At 35.8% G+C, this 22,424-nt stretch overlaps 1 protein-coding gene across 3 annotated transcripts; it reads left to right on the top strand.

Moving 5' to 3' along the window:
- Positions 1 to 2,289: 2,289 nt before the first annotated feature.
- Positions 2,290 to 21,990, top strand: LOC111009473 (ADP-ribosylation factor). 3 transcript variants are annotated; one of them, XM_088125339.1, is made up of 7 exons: positions 2,290 to 2,491; positions 5,480 to 5,570; positions 15,511 to 15,626; positions 15,864 to 15,923; positions 16,015 to 16,080; positions 21,455 to 21,709; positions 21,836 to 21,990. In XM_088125339.1, the coding sequence occupies exons 1-6, from the start codon at positions 2,435 to 2,437 to the stop codon at positions 21,695 to 21,697; spliced, it is 633 nt and encodes a 210-aa protein (XP_087981465.1). In that variant the 5' UTR covers positions 2,290 to 2,434; the 3' UTR covers positions 21,698 to 21,709; positions 21,836 to 21,990. The 3 variants fall into 3 exon arrangements, with proteins under 3 accessions (XP_087981465.1, XP_087981464.1, XP_022138252.1); XM_088125338.1 differs by having other exon boundaries at positions 2,291 to 2,491; positions 21,792 to 21,990; XM_022282560.2 differs by having other exon boundaries at positions 2,294 to 2,491; positions 21,509 to 21,709; positions 21,792 to 21,990.
- Positions 21,991 to 22,424: the final 434 nt, after the last annotated feature.

The following is a 22,424-nucleotide window of genomic DNA, read 5'->3' as shown; positions in this document are numbered from 1 at the left end:
GGCCTATTTATTGATATAAAATAATTAAATCTCAACTTAAAATACCAAAAAAAAAGGTATATTAATGTAAATTAATAAAATAATTATTTTTAAAAAAATTTCTTGAACGGCCTTCCGAGACAGATGATTCCTTCAAACCGACCACTTGCTTCTTTTTGGCAGATGCAACGTCTTAAAACTCTAAATTTTTTAGCATACACCCGTTTCTCATTTATTTTAAATTTACCCACAAAATTTCAAAAAATTCATATTTGTATATACTATTTTTTGTGCAGATGTGGGTTAGTCAGAGTACGAGATGTGCCACCGGTCTTGGTTTGCCGGAACCTTGCTCCACCGGAGTTTTGTTGTAGCGCTGGTCGTGGAGGTTACCGGAGATTCGCGCTGGTCAGTCGTGTGTGCTTGTTGATCGTCAAGCCTATATCTGCATCGTCGAGTTCCACTGCTGTTTGCTGCTTCTGTTCAGCCGTTCTTTGGGGTCGTTCGTCGCCAGAGTGTTGCTGCGCCACCGCCGGAGTTCGTGTCGCTACGTTCGCCGTGTCCTGGAGGTGCAGATAAGGACGGGTCTTGTAGATATGGGTCGCTGGATTTCGTGGCTGCTGTCGTGGGATCGTGGTTTGCTGGAGTTCGTGTTGTTCGTCGGATCTGCTGTTGCACCGCCATATGTGCTCCGCTGAAGTTCGTAAATCTGCTGCTGGGCCACTGCTGTCTACCATGCGTCGAAGTGGTGATTGCCGGAATATTGCTGCACTGCCGTTCGTGGAGTCTGTAGTGCCGCCACCAATATGGGTTTGTTGAAATTTGTGGTGCCGCCCGAGGTCTATCGCCATCGGAGATCGTAGAATGTGTGATTGAGTTTGGTTTAGAAGGAGGAAGATGAAGAAGATGATAGGTTGAATAGAGAAAAGGATTAGAAAATATAAAAAGGAAAAAATAAAAACTAAAAATAAAAGGTAATCATGGAGGAAGATGGCGGGGGTTTAGGGAGAGAAAAAAAAAAGATGAAAAGAAAAGTAGCTAGGGTTTTGGACGAAGAAGAAGGAAAAAAAGATTGGACTTTTTTACTCACTTTTCTATCTCTCTTTCTGTTTTCCTCTCAACTCTCTGTGTGTTCTGCCCCTTAATATATAATAAGGAGAAACTCAACGGTAACAAAATGTGAGTTAAATAAAATTAGAGAAAAGTAAGCAAAGAAAACCACGTTAAACAAAAAACAAAAGTAAAATAAAAACCACTTTAAATAAAAAATTAACCAAATAAAATGGATTTTTGATGAGGAAGAAATCAAACAAATAAAAGAAACAAAATATTTTTTTATTTAAAATAACTTTTTTAATAAAATCTTTTCTATTTCTTATCCATCCCTTTAAATAAAATCCGACTTTTTTTTTAATTTGAATAAAACTTTACCCTAAAAACAATAATAAAGTAAACATTAATTTTTTCATTTTTTTTAACAAAAAATTAGATATAAAAAATAAAATAAAATAGAGTCGGAACAATATCTATACTTAGAATCACGACATTTTTGATAAAAAATATATACATTAACTTAGATCGGCTATAGATTTATAATCTGAATATATCACATCAACTATAATATACACCTGATATAATATCAATTGTAATAAAAAAAATTACTAGGATATTAAAATGCATTTTTTTAGTGTTTTTTTTTATTTTTGTAAAAATATATTATTATCGTTATGTACATTTTAAATGTTCGTGTCAAAAAGTAAAAATTAATTTTGGTTATAAAAAAGTAAGAAACTAAAAATATATTAAAAAAATTATAGGTTAGAATACCATTTTCATAACATATACTTTCAAAATATTTATTTTAGTAATCGTACTTTTAATTTTGATTCAATTTAATCTATGTACCTTCAAAATATTCGTTTTTTTTATTCATCAAAATATTTCTGTCTTACTTTTAAAAAAACTATTTTGATTCCTTAATTCATTTTTAATCTTATTTGTGTCCATCGTCATTTTAACATGATACTATATTTAATATATTTATTTGTAAAATTTATAAATTTAGAATTTTCTGATTAGTCAAATATCTATGAATTTTTTTTGGGATCATTTAAAACTATTTTTCTAAAAAATAGACTAAATTACTCGTTTTTAAAACTTAGGATGGGACCAAAAATGTAATTTTCAATATTTAAACTTCGAATTATTATTTCTTTTAAGAGAAAGAAAAGAACCCAGTAGTTTTTTAAAATAAAAAAAAAACAAGAGAAAAAACATTTCTTACGCTACTCTTTCTTCAAGGTATTTTCTCAGAACATTCTCTACCATCTTTTCAATTTCATCAATTTTCTTTCTCTAAAAAGAAAAAGCAAAAAACTGCAAAGTATTCTCCTGTACGTTGTTTCAGACTTTGACACAGAGATCGGGAGTTGAAAGCCAGGAATCGGAAGAAGAGATGGGTCAAGCGTTTCGCAAACTCTTCGACACATTTTTCGGCAACTCTGAGATGCGGGTATTGTACTGCTCCGTCTCTCTTTTTTCTTTTGTGTTTTCGAAAGTTTTATTCTTAATTGGATTCGGTACCGTTACGTGCTTCGATATGGTTCTTGTGGCCATTTCTTCTTCTTGATCTCAGCTATAAGTTGTAGATTTCTTTTTGGCATTAGGCTGCTTTCGCCGTATTCTGATGTTTAATTTGTCTCACGGCTGGCCTAAAATTGTAGGCCGATTTATGAAGAAATTATTTTGATTGATTAACTTTATATATACCGGTACTATGGCCAGAGAGCTGAATGCAAGTGGGATTGGAAACTGTATGAAGTTTTGGTGTGATGGTTTGGTTTCATCTGGCTAATAATGGTTCTGGATAATTGAAACCTTCTTCTGATTGTAGGATTTTGTTTCCTTATTAGCCGGTGCATTAATCTCTAATTTTGTCGAATTTGTAGTCAAAGTGGGACTTCTTAAATTTTGTCGATGTTGCCCCCTGTATCGGAAACACACTACAATTTGACTTTGAAAAGGAGTTAGTCTCATGGGTTCATTCTTGATTGCACAGGCCATATATTATAAGGAAAATGGTTCATTTATGATGCAATTCTAGCTTTTGTTCACTTGCTGTTTTCTATTTTTTGTTTTTCCTTTTCTTGACAAGGATGTTCATTTGTTGTCCTCTACAAATCATGATTGACTTATTGGCTTAGAGTTCAACATTGCAACTTGACCAAGGAAGAGGTGTAAAAGTCTCATTTTTCTGGAAGAAATCGGGGACTATTTGGTAGTTTGCTTCGAATAGTAGTTTTTAAGAATTATTTATAGAAATGAAATATGTATTTGAAAATCATTATTCATAAGTCTAAGTTCTTAAGGAACAGTGAATTTGGTATTTAGTGTATTATTTTTCCTAAAAGAAACAAATTGTCATGAATATAGTGAAAAGTTACGATAATTCTCATAGCATAACTTCTACTCAAAACATTCTATCCAAGAATCCATAACATTCTTGAAATATTAAACTCACCGAAGGAAAGTACAAAAATCCATCCCAGTTACTATTGATTTCAGAAAATATTTATCTAATTTGTGGTTATAAGCTGTATTATATTTTAAATCACATCTGAAGACTTTTGTTTCTCATTGAGAAGTCTTATCATTTCTTTCACTTCAAAAGGACCACACAAGAGCTCTGATAGCACAATTCTAAAGTACTTTAGCCTTGTTGTTCAACCATTGACCTGATAAGATTTTCGTTAACAGTACAATGTCTTTATGGGCATAAAAAGCCACCCCAAATCTAGAAAAAAAGGGTGCCATCCACTCCTGGTAAAATCTTAACAAAGAAACAAACATTTGATCCTTTGCTTATCTCTTTTACATAGGTACATAGATTACAAACTTGAGGTGCCACCCTCCGGTGGATTTACATGTTAAGTGATTATGACTAGCTATTATCAAATGGCTCATGCGGGAGGATTAGTCAGCAAACTTATTTTGTTTCTAGTATTGAATTGTTTAATTGTGAAGATTTAATTGGTCATCAACTCATCGTTTTGTGAACCTATTTTCTGATTCATTTTTCTATATTACCATCTTCTTGGATAATATATTTCATCTTATAAACTATACTTGGGGATAAAGGAAACTTGATTTAAATTTTATATGAGGTTTTAGTTTATTCTATGCTAAAGGAAGTTACAGACCTTCTTGTGGTACCTATACATTGTAATGCTAAGAGCCTAAGGTAACCTTATTGACTATTGAAATGATTGTTTACTTGCTATTTCTGGATACTACTACATAATGTAAATTTAGTGCTAAGAGCCTAAGGTAGCCTTATTGACTGTTGAAGTGGTTTTTTACTAGGGATTCTTGATGCTACAACTAATGATAATTTAGTAGTTCGAACAAATGACATAGCAAAAGGTGTTGGACTTCCTTTTCTCAAAATTTTTTTCTTTTTATTTCTTGGGTTTTATAGTTTTTTAAAGGAAAATATATTTCAACTATTGTCCAAATTTTCTATCAATGGAAGAGCAAGGAAATTATGGATCACTGCAGTAAAATCTTTACTTTGGAGTTTATCGTTCAAAAGGAATAACGGAGTGCTCAATGGAAGAATACAGCAAAAGATTGGGTGAAGTACTTTAGCCAAATGTGGTTCTCTTTGGATATCTTTATATTATGATTTTGTAACTATTCTTCTCTAGTAATCAATAGTAATTGCCTAATTGGGGTGGTTTTTTTTGCAACTTTCCTTGGGTTACAGTAACTTTTGCAAGAGTTTATTGTGTTTTTGGATAGATAGTTTTAATTACGATTGATGTGTTGGATAGTATTTATAACTTTATATTGCATGATGTATCAATGAAAAGTTGTTTTGTCCCAAATGAAAAGAAACCGGAAAAAAGCACATTAGTTTTTCCCTTTGTTTTGTATGTAAGAATCCCAAAGTTGTTGAATTTGATTACTTTGACTTTATACGATAATTTTTTTTAAAATTCAATTAAGAAAATATTAATATTTTGTTTGGCTACATGACGTGGATGAATCACTCACATGTTTGCAGCTAGCATTTTTGGTATATGCCAAAACAATACAATTCTATTGATTACAATCATCCCTCAATACTTAGTGAAGGTGTGCGTAAGTTGACCCGGACACTTGCGGATATAAAAAAACAATGATCCCTCAATACAGCCTAAACGGGGGCATTTATACCAACGACACAATCAGATAATCAGTTAATGGTTATAACTACCAAACAACCAAAACCACTGTTTGGTATTTATATTACATCAATTTTGGTAATTTAATTTAAAGTTTTTCTTTTCTCCTCTCTCTCGATGTTGTTCACAAAAGGTCCTGGGTTTTATTCACTTTATATGATTGGCGTGAACTCATGGATTATATTTTCATATTGCCGTTTAGATTCTCTATTATTGTCTATCTGCCTAGTTACGTAATAGAACCCATTTTGTTCCTTTTTCTTGAGGTGGTTTAGGTTGTCATGCTTGGATTGGATGCAGCTGGCAAGACCACTATTTTGTACAAGCTGCATATTGGGGAAGTTTTATCGACTGTTCCTACAATTGGTAGGTTTTCAATTAAATTAAAAGTCTCAATGTGAGGATTTCAGGATTTTTGTAACTGTTTCATTGAGTTTTAACATCTCTATTTTGTAGTATCATAATTTTTGTGCTAGCTAATAAATTTGTTCCCTAAATCAAGGACTCAGTGCAATGCTTTTGAGACAATGCCAGATGACAAAGTGGGAGTAAGCCACTTGCACTTGGCAGTCAACCATGGTGAGCACCTCCAAAGATGTGCTCACCTTAGTGGGAAAGAAAAGCCAATATATATGACATTTTTGCACATTTCATAAAAATCTATTTCTAACTTACGAGCCTCTAAAAATAAAAAAGGCCATTCAAGTAATTACCCAATAAAAGCAACTTTATATTAATCCCGCACTGTGTTAGTGTGTTGGTATAAAGTAATCTTTTCCCCATTACCCTGTTCAATGATCAAAAGGAAAGAGACTATACATATATTTGGTAAAGGGAATTGAAATGATAGAGAGGTGGAGTGGTCCACTCTTTATGTCTCAGGTTGGTCATATCCACCTCATCATAGTGACTCTGGGGTGTGGACATTTGACAACTTGACCCAACTTTTGTGCAAGTCAATGTTCTTCATGGTCTTGTTGCAATTGTGATTATTATCCCTTCACATGTTGCAACTATTTGGAAGCATGAATACTAAAAGGTTTTTCTACGGTTTTCTTTTATAATGGTCAAATACTGGAGAGTTCAGGGAAAATTTCTTTGTTGTTGAAGTTGTTTAACTTTTTTGTGGTTGACCTGGTCATCCATAGAAGCTTGGAGTTTCTAGTTTCTGCGTTTTGTATTTCATTCTTTTAAAGAGAAGGCTAAAATCATGTGGCTTCATGTTTTCAGAGACTTCAAGCTAGAAAGTAGTAGAAAGTTTTTCAAGGAATAGATGGTAATGATTTGGAGATTTGGGATGTTATTGTTCTCTTAGCTCCCTTTTGGAGCACCCTTGAAATTGGCTTCTGTTTCCTAAATTCTTTTTTTCTATTGTAACAAATTGGAAGGGTTTTGTGATTCCTTCGGCTTGCTTTTGGGGTGATTTTCTGTGTTTTTGATACACATTTCATTCTGTATCTTGTTAAAAAAAAATACACATTTCATTCTTTTGATGAATGTTGCTTCCTACTAAAAGAAAGGACCATTGAGAAATAATAGTTGTAAAGATGAGAAATTATCCAGAAGAAAGAGACATTACTTGAAAGAATACTTCGTAGAATTTGAGGAATCACAAAAGAACATAAACCAGAGAGCTTTGCATTTTTTTTCTTGTGATCAACAATAATATTTCATAATAATATGAAATATATGGAGGGAAGCCTGGAAAAGCCCTCAAGGACAGAGTCAATAAATAAGGTTACTTCATCAGTAAACCAGATATTTTACTCTTTTGACCATGCATTGTCCAAATATCCTCCTTCAGTGCTGTGTCAGGATATGTTCAGGGGGATGACATTAAAGAGGGAAAAAATAACTTTGTGGCAGCATTCCAATTTGACCACTTCTTCTATTCTCTTTATGTAGTGGAAAATTGAAGAAACTTTTGTGATAAATAATTTGATCTTTGCTGTCTCTTTATTGGAACAGTGTTAGGGTTTAGGGTCAGATTCTTTGTGTGGTAGGTCATTCACGGTAGAGTTAATACTCTGGATCCAATTTTGAGGAAGTCATCTAGTTTGATTGGGCCGCAATATTGTATCCTATGCAACGGGCATTTGAGGATTTTGATCATCTCTTGTGGAGTTGCGAGTTTGCTTGGTCAATTTGGAGTTGCTTTTTTGAATCTTTCGGCCTTTGTTTGGCTCAGCCAAGAGGGTGTAGGTCTATGGTGCAGGAGATTCTTCTTCACCTGCTGTTTTGTGATAAGGGTCTCCTTTTGTGGCTTGCAGGTTTTTGTGCTATCTTATGGGGTCTTTGGGTCGAGAGGAACCATATATATATATATATAAAACATGTTAGTTAGTTGGATAATATAGGGTTGATCCGAAAATCTTAGGGTACTTAACCTGTTAGTCCTTTTTTAACCGATTTAACATCCTATCTTGCTATTCAAGACAAAGTCTCTAATAACGATCATTTCAAAGACAATTGAGATTTTTTATCTTTTATTTTCTCTCTTTCTTTTCTTTTCTTTTCTTTTTTTGTTCTTTAAATAAGAAAGAAGATTTCAACCATCTTGGGTTAATCAAGTGGTTAGTAAGGACCAATGTAAATAATAAAGGAGGACCAATGTAAATAATAAAGGAGGGAATGTGTTCAATCCATGGTGGCCACCTACTAAGGATTTAATATCCTTGGCACCAAAATGTATTAGAGTTACAGTTGTCCTGCAAGATTAGCCAAACGTGTGCTCGCTGGCCTAGAAAGTCATAGATTTTAGAAAAATAATTAAAATAAATAAACAAACAAGATTTCAAAGAGAACCTTGATTTCAAGCCAAAAATCCTTCATTTTTTCCCCAAGTAGTAAGTGAGTGGTTGTGCTATAAACCCCAAAAATTGTCCTGAAATAAATGGAAGGTGGAGTGATGAACTTCCACCATATCCTCTTTCCACATCATCAAAATGCCGCTTCAGACAGCCCCCTCTGGATCCAAAAAAAATCCAGCCTGTTTGTCTTAAAAACCATGCTCACTTTATAAGCCTCCTATTTATCTTGATAATTTTAGACTCCTTAAGAACGACAATGTTGGTCCTATTCTTCCTCATTGCTTTCTTGACAAGGCTGCATCTACTAGCAGTACCAGCCTCCATTCCTCTTACATTCCAAGGGAAAAATCTTCCCGAAGAATACAAAATACCTTGATTTTGAGGCTATTGCTCGTGGAAGGGGCCTCTTTTTCCCAAAATATTAAACATATTTTTCATTCTTTACTCCCTGATTTTTTTCTTTGTCGTACCCCCCTTTCCTGAATTGACTTTGTTGGGGTAATAGGTTTGATGTACAAGTTCCACTCCCTTGGTTATTAATCATATTGATAATTGGGAAATTTGGTGGAATTAATTCATTTTAAGATTACAAATCGTATCAGGTGAGTTTCCCTTCTATATGGGCAAGGTGGTAATCTGGTCATCCTCCCTCATTCGACAATAGTTCTTCCATCTGTTGATAGCCAATTCCTTCCCTTTGTTTTGGATTTCTGTTGACTGACCTTCTCACATCCTCTATTGCATCCGACCTCTCTTTATTGCAAATTTGGAGGTCTTAGTCAAGCACTAGCGCTTCTCCACTTTTTACATTTGATAGTGAGGATCCAGAGCACTTCTCCTACACATTTTTCTTCTAAGAGTGTATGTATTTGAGGACATCTAGTGCATGTCGGCCGTGCCATTCCTTTTTTCTTTTTCCTTTTTTTCTAAGCAGATGTTTTGTTTTTGTTGGCAAAACACGTAACCCTCTTCTCTCTTTCTCTGGAAGAGAATAAACAGTTTTTAGAATATCTGCGGGGCCACCTCCTTTCCAGGAGCCTCTGTAATCTTAGGAAGATTAGAAGACTATTTTGATAGAGTTGTGAGGCTCTTTTATGCAGACAGACAGCTCTAATTGTTTATAGAAATAGATCAGGAAACCTTTAACCATGCCAAAATTAGTTCTAAAGCTGAGCTTGGTAAAAAATGCTCTCTTCTCTCTCCTCTTTTTTTGCTCTTCTCTTTTCCCCTTTCCCTTCATTTCTTAATTCGTATTCAGCTTGCTGAGTGATTTCTTTGTAAGGTTTTTGCTGTTAGTTTGCTGTTGTGCCTCAAGTTCGATTGTTTGTGCCTCAAGTTCGGTTGTTTGTGTCACAAGTTTGTTTAGAGTTGTTAGTTCAGCCTTTTGTCCTTTTGCATTACTTTCAACATGAAAATCAATAGTTGTTGTATTGAGAATAAGCACTTCTGCATATGGTTTGAAGTATATGGTTATTATATTGAAGATATGACCTATAATGAAGTGTTGCCTCTAAAATTTGCCCATATAATTTGGTTCGAGATTCAAGTGATGGAGTTACTGCAGCTTTCATAGCGAGATAATTTCTTTGTTCATGAAAAAATGGTGTTTGGAACTTGTAGGTTAGGAAATTTAGAAGCAAGATAAAAAGTCATATTGAATGTGTCGTGTGGCCCTCAACTGGGGGAAGAAAAAGGATAATGGTTTTGCAAGCCAAGGGAAAAGTGGTTGGTTAGCCTTCTAAACATGGTAAGGTGTGCTTGAATCGATCCAAGAGTCATGGATTTCAGCACGTTGCTGTTTCGGACCCTCATCCATCTTATCCTGAAGTCCTGAAAGGCAAAGAAGTTTTGACTGAAAATGTAACTTCGAAGTTTAGAAAGGAAAGTGTTATGATGGAACACAAGAAGGTTGCCAAGGAAAAGCTCCCTGATTTCAATAAGGAACTTCCAAAGCAATACTGGGTCATAAAAGATTAAGAGATTTTGGAGCTAGATTGGGACGATATCATGGTGGTTTCAAGATTTTGTGCACATGAAAACTGGAAGGCCATTGCGGATGTTCTAAAAGAAAAATTATCAAAAGATTACCAAATTAATCCTTTTATTTCAGATAAGGTGCTGTTAAGGTTTGAGATGGTAGATTGCTGAATTCGAATTGGGTAAATGGCAAATGGAGGAAGATAGGAGGTTGTCCAAATTAACACAAAGTATGGTCATTTTGAAGTTCGTGTGGTTGCGGTAAATGATGATGTGAAAAAGCAGAGTTTGATACATAGGAAGACTACAATTGCAAGTTTCAAATTTGCTAGACGTGTAGAGGTTGCAGATGATTTTGACAAATGAAGAGTCTTCTTAAGAAGGAATGATTTTTGAAAATAAAGATGTGGAGAAGAAGCAGTCATTAATGAGGAAAGAGGATTGAAGAGTTTTTCGAATGCAGTCTCTTCGAAATTGGCGGATTTGGATTCCCCAATGATAAGGTAGTTGGCGGTTTTGCAGGAAATCCAAAGGGTTTTTTGAATTTGGAAAGAGCTTCTCCGAGGTTAGAGCCTGATAAATGGCCACCAAGAAAATTTATTCCCCTGCTGTCCTTCTCATTGTCAAGACGGAAGTTTAAATTAAAATTAACCATGGATTGCAATTTTCTAAATTCAAATGGGGAGGAAGTTTCGACTATGGGAAAAGGGTTTAATGATGAGAGAGATTTGGTTGAAGATCTTCATTTGGCGCCGCCAAATGGTAAAAGCCCTAATGAGAATTCCACTGCTTGGAATAATATGCAAAGAATTTACTAGACTCTTTTAATGAAGACAGAGGGCTAAATGTGGAAAAATGTAAAGAGAGTAGAAATTCCAACCCTTACCTTGGCCACATTAATTCAACAAATGAGCCGTCGAATAAGAATTTAAATGATTATTTGTCATGATGAGGAAGGCTTCAATGGTAGCATCAGCAGCTAGGATTCCCTACATTTTCGGAAGATCAAGCGGCCAGCACAACAAATTTTGCAGAGAATTCCTTTTTCGAAGATTTGAACAACCTTTTCGGCATTGTTATCGATGATCCTCATTTGACTTCTGCTCTGGTGTGAGACAAGGCAATTCATCCAAATATTAGTGGTGACCATTCGAGCAAAGTCCTAGAAATTCAGATTCCTCCCTATTTTTATTAAGTAGGGAATGCTCTTTCCCCTATTAAGAAAGGAATATGAAGATCCTCTCTTGGAATGGGAGGGCCTTGTGATTACAGGAAAAGGCTTAAGATTAAAAGAACGACATTGAAATTATGTTCAGATGTATTGCTTTAGGAAATTATGTTGCAGTAGATTGATAGACAGGTAGTTAACTTGTTATGGAGCTCGAAGGATGTTGGCTGGGGAAGAATCGAAGCAAAAGGTTATTCTAGCGGTATCCTAACCCTTTGGGATGAAAACAAAGTCCAAGTACTTGAAGTCCTAGAAGGAAGTTTTTCAGTATCTATATCTATCTCCTTTTCTCATCTAAAGGATGTTGTTATAACTAATGTTTATAGACCAACAGATTAGATAGTCTGAAAACATTTATGGGCAGAGCTTAGAAATACTTCAGGCTTTCGAGATAAATTTTGGTGTCTTAGAGGTGATTTTACTGTAACCAGATGGATGTCAGACAGACAAATCTTCAGGAGGAAGAATAACAAAAGGCACGAGGAGGTTTAACTACTTCATTGATGAATTAGAGTTGTTGGAGGTTGCATTATCACTGGCAAATTTTCATGGTTGAAAATGGCAATGGGTAATGATAGCACCCATTCACTGATGGATAGATTTTCGTCTCGAAAGAATGGGATATTCTCTTTGGCAATTCCAGGGTAAGCAGAGTAGAGAGAATAATGTCGGACCATTTTTCAATTGTTCTTGATGCAGGGGATTACAGTTGGGGACTTAATCCTCTTAGATTCTTTAATTCTTGGTTGAAAGACAAAGAATGCGTTCGCTTAATGGAATCAAATCTTCCGGAGGACATCTCTTATGGCTGTGCAGGGTTCGTGATTTCTCCAAAGCTTTGTAATTTAAAATTGGTTCATAAGCAGTGGAATACTCGGGGTGAAAACAGCGAGAGGAAGTAGAGAGAAGATTGGATCTAAATATCCTTGTTGGATATAAAGGAAAAGAATTCTGGTATCTCCTTGGATGAAGTTGTGAAGAGAGGTTCTTTGAAGCAAGAACTGCTCAATTTATATTTAAGGGAACAGCAAAACTTGATGCAAAAATGTAAGATAAATTGGCTAAAAGAATGGGACGAGAATAGCAAGTTCTTTCATAAATATATGGCTGCTAGAAAGTGAAAAGCTCAGATTTATGTGCTTAAGGATGAATCTTTCCCAACCTCTATAAGAAGGAACAAAACTGGCTCTGCTATGTTTAATTGGGTCCACTTCTCCATTTTGGGATGAAACTGATAGGTACCTGTATAACTATAATATATTTAAAGATAGAAAGGATAGAAAATTACAATAATCCTTCAGCACTTCGAGGGGCCAAGACCTCTCCTCAAGCCTAAACCAAACTAAATAATCCTTGGCATGATATCACCATAAAGCGATGCGAGCACCTTGTTGAGTGGATGAGAAACATGTTTTTAATTTTTTTAAAAAATAAATTTGAAGACCCACAAATTTTGAGTCCACCCAATAGAAGCAAAACCTTAAAGGCTAAAAGTTGCACAGTGCCTACCTCCATTGAGACTAGTGCATAATTCTTTTTGAACAAGATACAACCTCTCATTGATGAATGGAAAAAGAACAAAATTTTCAAAGGATGATCTCCCCAAAGGAGGGAAAAAGAAAATAGGTAACACAAAATAAGAAGAGGGAAATACAACCCAAATGAACAAGAATGATGAAAACAACAATGAGGAGCAAAACCAGCCAAGGAGCACCATGGGAGAAATCAAAGACCTTCAAAAACAAAGAACAAATCTTGAAACACTAAAGGACTTCAAAATCTACTTGGTTGAAGAGGAAACCAAGGATGGAGAAACTTCTAAATCAAACTTTAGTTTCTTCAAATTGAGACAAAGGAGAACTATGTCAACCTTTAGAACATTCAGAGGAGAAGCCATAAGAACAGCAAAAGAAAGAAGACCAAAGGAACTCTTCGAAATCTCAAGCAGCTTCAAAATAAGCTCCTCTAGAAAATGAGGGAAACTCATATAAATGAATCTTCATAATCCGTTATTGTAGAAAAATCGAGATCAATCACAAGTATGAACAACCCAGGAAAAAGAAGAGGCTCTTCCATAAAAACTCTTTAAACTAAGATAATCAGCAAGAAACGCTGCTCAAAATCCCAAGCCATAAAAGACACTCCTTGAAAACTTAAAACTGCTTCAAAAATCAGCCAAAAAGACTTGGGAGAAAAAGCTCCTTGCTTTTCCAATAATAAGAAAAATACCTAACCAAATGGCAGCTTACTGCCTGCATGGTATCAAACTTCCAAACGTTAGCTTCTCAATGGTGTGCTCTTTCTGATCTGTTCTCTTCGTATTCCCCTAGTATGATTTGTATGAATTGGGAGGCCTTTATTTCTCCTTTGTAGTCTTGTCTTATATTTTATTTTCTATTTCTTGCTTTCTCTATCACTCCTTCGGGAGTTTGTATCTTTGAACAATTTTGTTCCTTTTCATATATCAATGAAAAGTTCGTATCTTGTTAAAAAAAAAAAAGTTTACCATTTTTAAAAAAGTTCTCTATTTTTTTCTTACTTTATTTAAGTAAACTTTTATTTAAATATTAAATTGTTTTGTTATGTTTTCATGTTTTAAAGAATGTAATTTAATTTTTTACCTGTAGTAATTATTATATATTTTATATGTTATTAAGTGCGCCTTGATTCACTCGGGCAACACCTTCTTGTTGCCTCTCGCCTTGAGGCGATTCAAATACTTGTCACCTTAGAGTGCGCCTGAAGCCCAAGCCCCAAGTTTGGCTTTTAGAAACCCAACAAGAAGCAATGGACGCCTCTTCTTTCACCGAAATAGCAAAGATATCAAGGAATTTGGTTGCTGATGGGGACTAATCCGCTTAGGCGTCCTCCCAGAAGCGAATGCTTGCCCCATTTCCAGCTAAAAATTTGGTGAAATCAAATAAATAGCTACAAAGTTTGGAAATCTCCTTTCACATCCTACCATTCTTATCAGTGTTTTTGAGGCGCACCTGGGCGCTCGCCTCAGGCGAGAGGCGAGGCGTTTTCGCCCAAGTGCGCCTCGCAAGGTGCCCAGGCAAGCGCCTTTGGGCGCTTTGGCGTGCCTGTCGTCTGAGGCAAGGCAATCGCCTCCTTCAAGCCTTATTTATTTATTTATTTTAATTTTTTATGTGTTTTTTTTAAAACACCCTCCCCTGCGCGACCCAAACCCTATCTGCCTCCCCTCCCTCTCGACATTCACCTTCAAGGGCTTCAAGCCTTCACCACCATCAATCTTCGCTGTTGCTTGTCTTTATTTGGAACTAAAACTTATAGAATTTGGTTGTTTTATGTATCTTGTTGACATTTACTATTTTGGTATTAATTTTTTTAAGGTAATTTATGCACTATATTATAATTTTTACTTATTTATTAAGGTGCGCCTCACTTCAATCGGGCGTCGCCTTTGTATCGCCTCTCGCCTCAAGGCGATCAAAGGGCTTGTCGCCTTGCGGTGCGCCTCGCGCCTCGAAGACACTTATTCCTATTTGCCCTACTATCTTTAGTCTTCCACCTGTTGGGATCACACCTGTGCAATCACTCTCCTCCTGGGGCTTATTTCTCTTGAGTGAAGTTCCACATCCATTTCATAAGAAGTGCTTTGTTTCTTTGTTTAAGGGAACCTACACCCAAACCTCCGTAAATGGTTGGTAGAGAGGTGGCACTTCATGTCACCAGCTGTCTTCTTGGTTTATAGGTTCCTCCACTCCAGATGAAGTCTGTCATGGTCTTTTCCATCTGGCCGATAACTTTTTGGAGAGCTTTGATGGGGGAGAAGAGATACACTGGTAGACTGTTGAGGATAGCTTGTTTAAGAGACAGTCTACCTCCCTCTGAGATCATGAGGCCCCTCCATTTGTCTGGCCTAGCCTTCAACTTTTTTGTCCATCAACGGCTTCTAGGTACCCCAAGCTAGATATTTCCTCCGAGTAGGAAACCCAAATACGAAAACAGCAGAGATTCCACTTTTCAGCCAAATCTTCCAGCTATTTCTTCAACCTACGGCTTTAATCGTGTTACTCTCCCATGATTTGACAACACCTCTTTGTGGGCTTTTGTGACTTTTTTTATTGTAATTTTCCTTTTTTTTATGGTTACCGGTTAGCAATTGGCGCTTTAATCTTATAAGTTAATGGGAGTCTTCCTGTTTACATGGCCTGGGTCTTGTCTTTCTTTATGGCTTGGTTTTTATTCTTGTTGTTTTCATTCTTGCAATCATAAACTGGTGGTTTTCAGTTAATGTGGGCAGTAAATTGATTTACTTTCCATGCAGGCTTCAATGTAGAGAAAGTCCAGTATAAGAATGTTGTGTTCACTGTTTGGGATGTTGGTGGACAAGAGAAACTGAGGCCATTATGGAGGCACTACTTTAATAACACAGATGGACTGGTATGACTAGTACTGCATGTTAATTAGTTTTTGTCATTTGGCTTTTTATTCTTCAGGTTTGTTTTTAGAATTTTGTTAATGATTTTATAATGTAAATTAGCATAATGGAGTTATTCTTTGCTTTCTTTCTTATTCAAAGAAGCCTATCATTGTTGTCTGTCTTAGAAATTATTGTAAGATCTTATATTCACACCTATTATTTATCTAATGGAAACAAGTCCTTGTACTGACATGCAGATTTATGTGGTAGACTCCTTGGACCGAGAGAGAATTGGAAAGGCAAAAATAGAATTTCAGGTTATGCTGTTATAGCACAAAGTGCGTTGTGCATTTAAGTATGGCATTGGGAACAACCCTTTATTTGCTGATATGTAATTTTTTCTTTCAGGCCATCATTAACGATCCATTTATGCTGAATAGTGTCATATTGGTATTTGCAAATAAGCAGGATATGGTATGTATGTACATACTCTGGAAAAGATTAATGTTCTATATCCATAATTGAATTATATATCTGAGATTGGGAAGTCAAAACGCACATACTAATACACAAAGTACCTAGTGAATATGTGGTGAACGTTTGAGCTAGTTATAAAATTAGTAATACTTCTCTCTTTGAAATACACCCACGATGTCACATGAAAAGAAAGGTAAAGGTTCCTAACAAGCCCAAGTACGAGAAGGACATTTAGTGGACATGAATAGCGGATAAAAATATTGATTACTGAGTATTTGATATTTATTTGATTTTGTTTTTTTAATAAAGAATATTTTTAGATTTTTTTTCCACTGATTTTTTAGAAGTAACAATCTAAAAGTCAGGTTGTTAATTTTAGTTAAAGAAAAAGGAGAAGAAATGTTTTCTTAGCGTTAGAGTATTTATATTAGTATATTTTATATTATTGTAATCACTTGTATTAGTTTGTCCTTTATCGTCCTTTTAAATTCTTAGGTCAATCTTGTATATTTATCTATATGTATTTGATGCAGTCTTGCACAAGAGTTTGATAATAATTCAATATCTTTCATTTACTGAAGCTGAAACGCAAGACTTTGATAATAATTCAATATCTTTCATTTACTGAAGCTGAAACCTATTTACAGTAGTTTCTAACTTAAACTAAAAGAGAGTAACTCTTTGTTAATGTGTAGTAAATGAGAAACAAGCTAAACAAGAGCTGCAAACTAAAAGACTACAACTTAAAAAGCTAACTAACAACCAGATAACTGCACAAATATTCTTAAGTAATGATAATAGAATTATCTGATTCTTTACATGGTATTAGAGCATTAGGCCTTTCCCTTAGCAATTGGAATTTTGTGAACCTAGGGTTTTTGAAGTTTGAAGCCTTAGGGTTTTGTGCAATTGTTTTGTGATTGCAACCACTACCACCACCATCATCACCCCTACTACCCACCGCTGCCATTGTTGTTGTCATCACCTAGTCGCCAACAGTCGTGGGTCTCTTTTGTGGTTCATGAGTCGTGGGTCTATGTTTGCCGTACTGCCATTGAGTCTCCATTCATCTTTTCAAACACAATCGTCCATTCGTGAGATCCAACTCACCTCGTCGTGCGAGTCCGATGCTAGTACCCCTCTCCTTGTTTGTTCATCGACTGTTCGTAGGTCGTCGTGTGAGTTTTTCTATCTTCCATAGTAGCTGAAGCTAGGGTTTGCATCGTAGGTTTGTCTCTTTGCCCTGGGTTTTGTTTGAATTTGTTTCTTTGTCGTGGTTTCATCGATACACATCACTTCTTCCACACTGCTAGGGTTTCGAGTGTGAAACATTGGCTCAGTTCAGTTCGGTCTAGTTAGTCTAGTTCAGTTTAGTCAAGTAAACTCGGTTCGGTTTAATCATATCCGATTCAAGTCCAGTTTGGTTCATATGGCTTAAAAGTCGGTTCGGTTTGTTTTTCCAGTTCACATGTTTTCGGTTCTGTTTCATCCCGGTTGGTTCGTTCCTGTTTGGTTTTGTCCGGATTCACTTTGCTCTTGTTTAGTTTGTTCTGTTTCTAAATTTCTGTCGTATTTTTTAGGTTATGGCCGAGGACAAATTCGTGGTAACGTCTAAAACAATTACACGACTACCAATTATATGTCATTATTGTCATAAGCCAAGTCATGCAAAGTGTGATTATAGGAAGCTATTAAGTAAAGGTCGGCGTACTTAGTCGGCACATGTTGCATATACACTTGATGATCCCGAAAAGCTAATTATGATTTCGGCAGAACAGTTTGCTAAATCCAATAGTATCAAGAATCATTTATTGCATTATCCTCTATTCCAATTACCTCAATTGTGGAGTCAGGTAATACAAATAAAGTCTTCTTTCGTCCTTGTCAAAATGGGTCATTAACTCTAATGATACAAATCATATGTCAGGTAATCCCAATTTATTTGCTACCTTTTCACCATCTACTTCTTTGCCTGGTGTTACTCTAGTGGATGGCACCACTTCTTTTGTTCTCGGATCTGGCACAGTCTATCTTTCCAAATCTCTTCCGTTGACCTTTATTTTTAATTTACCACGGTTCTCTTTTAATTCATTCTCGTTAGTAGACTTACTTGCGATCTCAATTGTTGTGTCTTATTCTTCCCTGGTTATTGCTTGTTTTAGGATTGATGAAAAACGACTATTGGGAGAGAGTGTGGATCTGGAGCTCTTTACATATTTGATACCCAAATACCTACTGCCACCATATGCACTAGAACGTCATCTCCTTTAGAAGAACATTGTCGTTTGGGTCATCTATCTTTCTCAGTGTTGGAGAGTCTTTGTCATCAATTTCACAATTTGTATTCTTTAGACTGTGAGTCTTGTAAATTTGCTAAGTTTCATCGTTTAAGTACATATCCTACCGTCAATAAACGAACTAGTACTCCATTTGAGTTAGTTCATTATGATGTTTGGCGTCCTTGTCCTACTGAATCCAAAAATCCTTGTCCTATTGAATCCAAAAGTGGTTTTTGGTATTTTATTATCTTTATCGATGATTTTCTTGCGTAAATTGGTTATATTTAGTGAAAAATCGTTCTAAGTTACTTTCTCATTTTCGTAAATTTTATTCTGAAATTCGAACTCAATTTGGTGGTTCTCTTGAAGTGTTACAAAGTGATAATACTAAAGAATACTTCTCCAGTGTCCTTGGCTCCTATTTAGGTGATCATGGTATTCTTCATCAATCCTCTTTTGTTGGTACTCCCATCTTAAAATGGAGTTGCAGAACGGAAAAATAAACATCTCCTTGAAACAGTAGGGGCCTTAATGTTTCAGATGCATGTTCCAGAATATGTTTGGGCTAATGTTGTTTCGACAACTTGTTACTTAATTAATCACATGCCTTCATCAATCCTTAAAGGTGAGATACCTTATCGTACTTTAGGTCCATCGCAACCTTTGTTTCCTACTAACTCGAAAATATTTGTACATGTTTCGTTCGAGATGTTCGCCCCCAACTTACAAAATTGGACCCCAAGTCATTGAGATGCTTTTTCCTTGGCTATTCTCGTATTTAAAAAGAGTATTGGTGTTATTGTCCAAATCTCAATATATATCTTGTATCTCCTGACGTTGCGATCTTTGAATATACTTATTTCTCATCATCTTTGAGTCATGGTCAGAGGTAGCATCCAAAGGAAGATGATGACTCTTGTCTAGTCAATTGTCTCTTCTTATACTAAAGTGTCTTCTAGCGATACATCTCCATCTGTCATTGATCCTTCTCTCCCACCTATTACTCTAGTTTATTCTTGACGGCAACTTCCTTCGGTCATATGCCTTATACAAGTAGCTTCTTCGTCCTTGAATCCAGAAACGAGTGATGATCCTCCCTTGTTCTTCGGAAAGGTAAACACTAGTGTACTTATCCTATTTCTTCTTTTGTTTTGTATAACCATTTGTCCTCCCCTACTTGTTCGTTTATTGCATCTCTTGAGTCTTTATCTGTTCCTAAAATTGTTTGTGAAACTTTGTCTCATTCTAGCTAGCATGCTGCTATGTTGGAAGAGATAAGTGTCTTAGATGACATTGGTACTTGGGATTTAGTTTCTTTTCTTGCAAGAATTCAAGAAAGAAATCTATTGGTTGTAAATGAGTGTTTGCCGTTAAAGTTAATTTTGATGGATCAGTCACCCGATTGAAAGCTCGTCTTGTTGCTAAAGGCTACACGTAGACTTATGTAATTGATTGCCCTGATACTTTTTCTCTGGTTGCTAAACTAGCTTATGTCAAGTTATTTATTTCGGGCGTCCATCTACCATTATCCCTTGCATCTGCTTGACATTAAAAACGCATTCCTACATGGTTATCTTCAATAATAAGTGTATATGGAGCAACCACTGTGTTTTGTTGCTCAAGGGAATAATGGAAAGGTATGTGTATGTCGCCTTCATAAATCTTTATATAGGTTGAAACAAAGTTCGCTGATTCTCTCAAACCTTAGTCTTTACAAAGAGGATGAAGAATCGATATAGAAAGTTACCTACCTTGATGGTGATGAAGAGGAAAGGGTAGCTTATGGGGTCTAGAGATTACTTATATCCCCTAAGTCTGTGCTTCATCCCTTGTGTTTTTATTTTTCTAAACGTATTACATAGTGAATTTTAGGGGTTGCAATATGAGCTAGAGTAGAATGTATGGTGTCTAGGCTCAGTTTTAGCTATTTCTTGTAGCCATAACACACCAGCCAAGTCCATGAAAAGTAGGGTGAATAAAAATGGTGAAGTTGATATTGGACCATTATTAATTATTAACTTTTAAAAAGATCAGATAGCTTATGAATGTAAAAGGTCTCTTTCCATGTCGTACATACCCTGTAACAATATCGTGTCCTTGGCTTTGTATAGGGGATAACACCTATTAGTTTCTTTGGCTTGATATCAAAATAGAGTTGCTGTCCAGTTCTAGATCGAAGAGTGGCATTGTGTCTTCAGTTGTTCTTGTCAAGGATTTGGCTTCATCTAGGGTAACTAACTTCTTGGTTTGCTGTTGTCATCAAAAGAGAGAGCCGCTTGGTTCCAAACAAAACATTGAAGTCGAAGTTGGAGATCTAGTCATTTATAATCACCAGAGGTTTTACCTCATTTGGGGGTATGGAGGATTTGGATTATTTATCATGGATATATCAGTTTGTGGTTTTAATTTGAAATTAAGTTTCGGGGATTTTTGGGATGAATTTGGCTCATAAGTCATAACAGGACTTTTCAAATTGATGTTGGAGGACGTCCTTCATTCCTTTATAGGATTTGGCGAGTTTATTTTTTTGGTTATTTTGTGGAACATTTTTTAGGATAAATATGAAAACATTTTATGGGCTGAAGGTTTTTTGAGTGAGGCATGTGCCTCTGCTCACTGAGAAGTGAGATCCCTCTCTTTGGGCCTTAACGACCAAAAGAGCTATGAGCCTTTTAATGCTTTTTTTGTTGGTCTTTTTTGTAATAGGCTTTTTTGTCGTCGCGCCGTCGTCGTCTCGTCCATACTTTTATTCTTACGTCTTAAGTCGGGGTTCTCATAAAAAAGAAAAAATAATAAGGCTTTTGCTATGCCCCAAGGGCGGCATTGTGGCAAGGACTTGAGGTCTTCTTGGTTATACCGGTTTAGTGGTTTCAAGTTTGAATCTTCAGGTAAGCTTAATACCAAAAATCCTTGATGTCTTCCGGGTCCGAACTTTAGGGCAAACACAGGTGCCCCCGGGTATATGGGTAGCAAAACTCCGACTAACGATTAACAAAAAAAGGGAAAAAAGAAAAAAAAAAGTGTTTTGCTAGACTAGATTGCTTGGTGTCTAGCCCTTGACTGCAAAGTTTGAATTGTTTATATTTTCTTAGATCATTCATTCATTCGGCATTCCAATACAAGTTTGGATGATTTTGTTGGTCCAGAAAGGAGCCATGACACCGATGGAAGTATGTCAAGGACTAGGTCTATTTGATCTCAAACACAGAAAATGGCATATACAAGGAACCTGCGCACTCAGAGGAGATGGGCTCTACGAGGGTTTGGACTGGTTAGCTGGAACTCTCAAGGAGATGAGAGCTGCTGGATACTCTTCAGTAGGGACATCATTTTAAACATATAAAAAGGTTTTCATTCACCTTTCCCTTCACTTTTCCATTTTGCCACGTCAGCCATTAATATTTTCTGAACTTGTTTGTGCTATGGTAGGTTTAGGTTGGCTACTTCAAAGCTGACTCTCCCACATTTTGCAGATTTCAATTGTAATCAGAAATGTCATGTGTCCTTCCTTTATCAAACCTGAAATTATCAGGTGACTCACTTTCTGGCCTTGACCTTTGAACGTTAACCTACTAGAAATGTAATATATATAAATATATATATATCGAAAATGCAGGTTTGCCACTAATTAATATATCTTCTATAGAAGCTTTTGCACATAATTTTCTCCTTCCTCTGTTAGAAATTTGGTGATATTATTTTGAACTTCGACATTAATAGCAAATTAAAGGGCAAATTAAAGGGCGTTTGACGCAGACAGGTTTGTTTGTACCCTTTTCTGAATTCTCAAGGTTTATCGTTATAGTTGAGTGAGTGAAAACTTCTAATACCATGATACTATAGTCGCAAGTTAACACGAATAATTCTCTCACCATGTACTTGAGTAATAGAATATGTTTATATGTATGTTTTGAATTTCATACAAAGGTTGTTGCATTGATCCTCAATCTCCATTAGTTGGACTCAAAATTTTATTTTCCTAGTGCCGACACAAGTTAAGCTACTTGTATGTGATGTCAATATGTACAGTTTTGTTTAGTTGATCAAAATTTGTACTTGGGT

This window comes from Momordica charantia (assembly GCF_013281855.1).
Source record: "Momordica charantia cultivar OHB3-1 chromosome 6 unlocalized genomic scaffold, Mcharantia_2.0 BLBB01000006.1, whole genome shotgun sequence".
NCBI lineage: Eukaryota > Viridiplantae > Streptophyta > Magnoliopsida > Cucurbitales > Cucurbitaceae > Momordica > Momordica charantia.
This window is presented reverse-complemented; position numbering and strand designations above follow the sequence as displayed.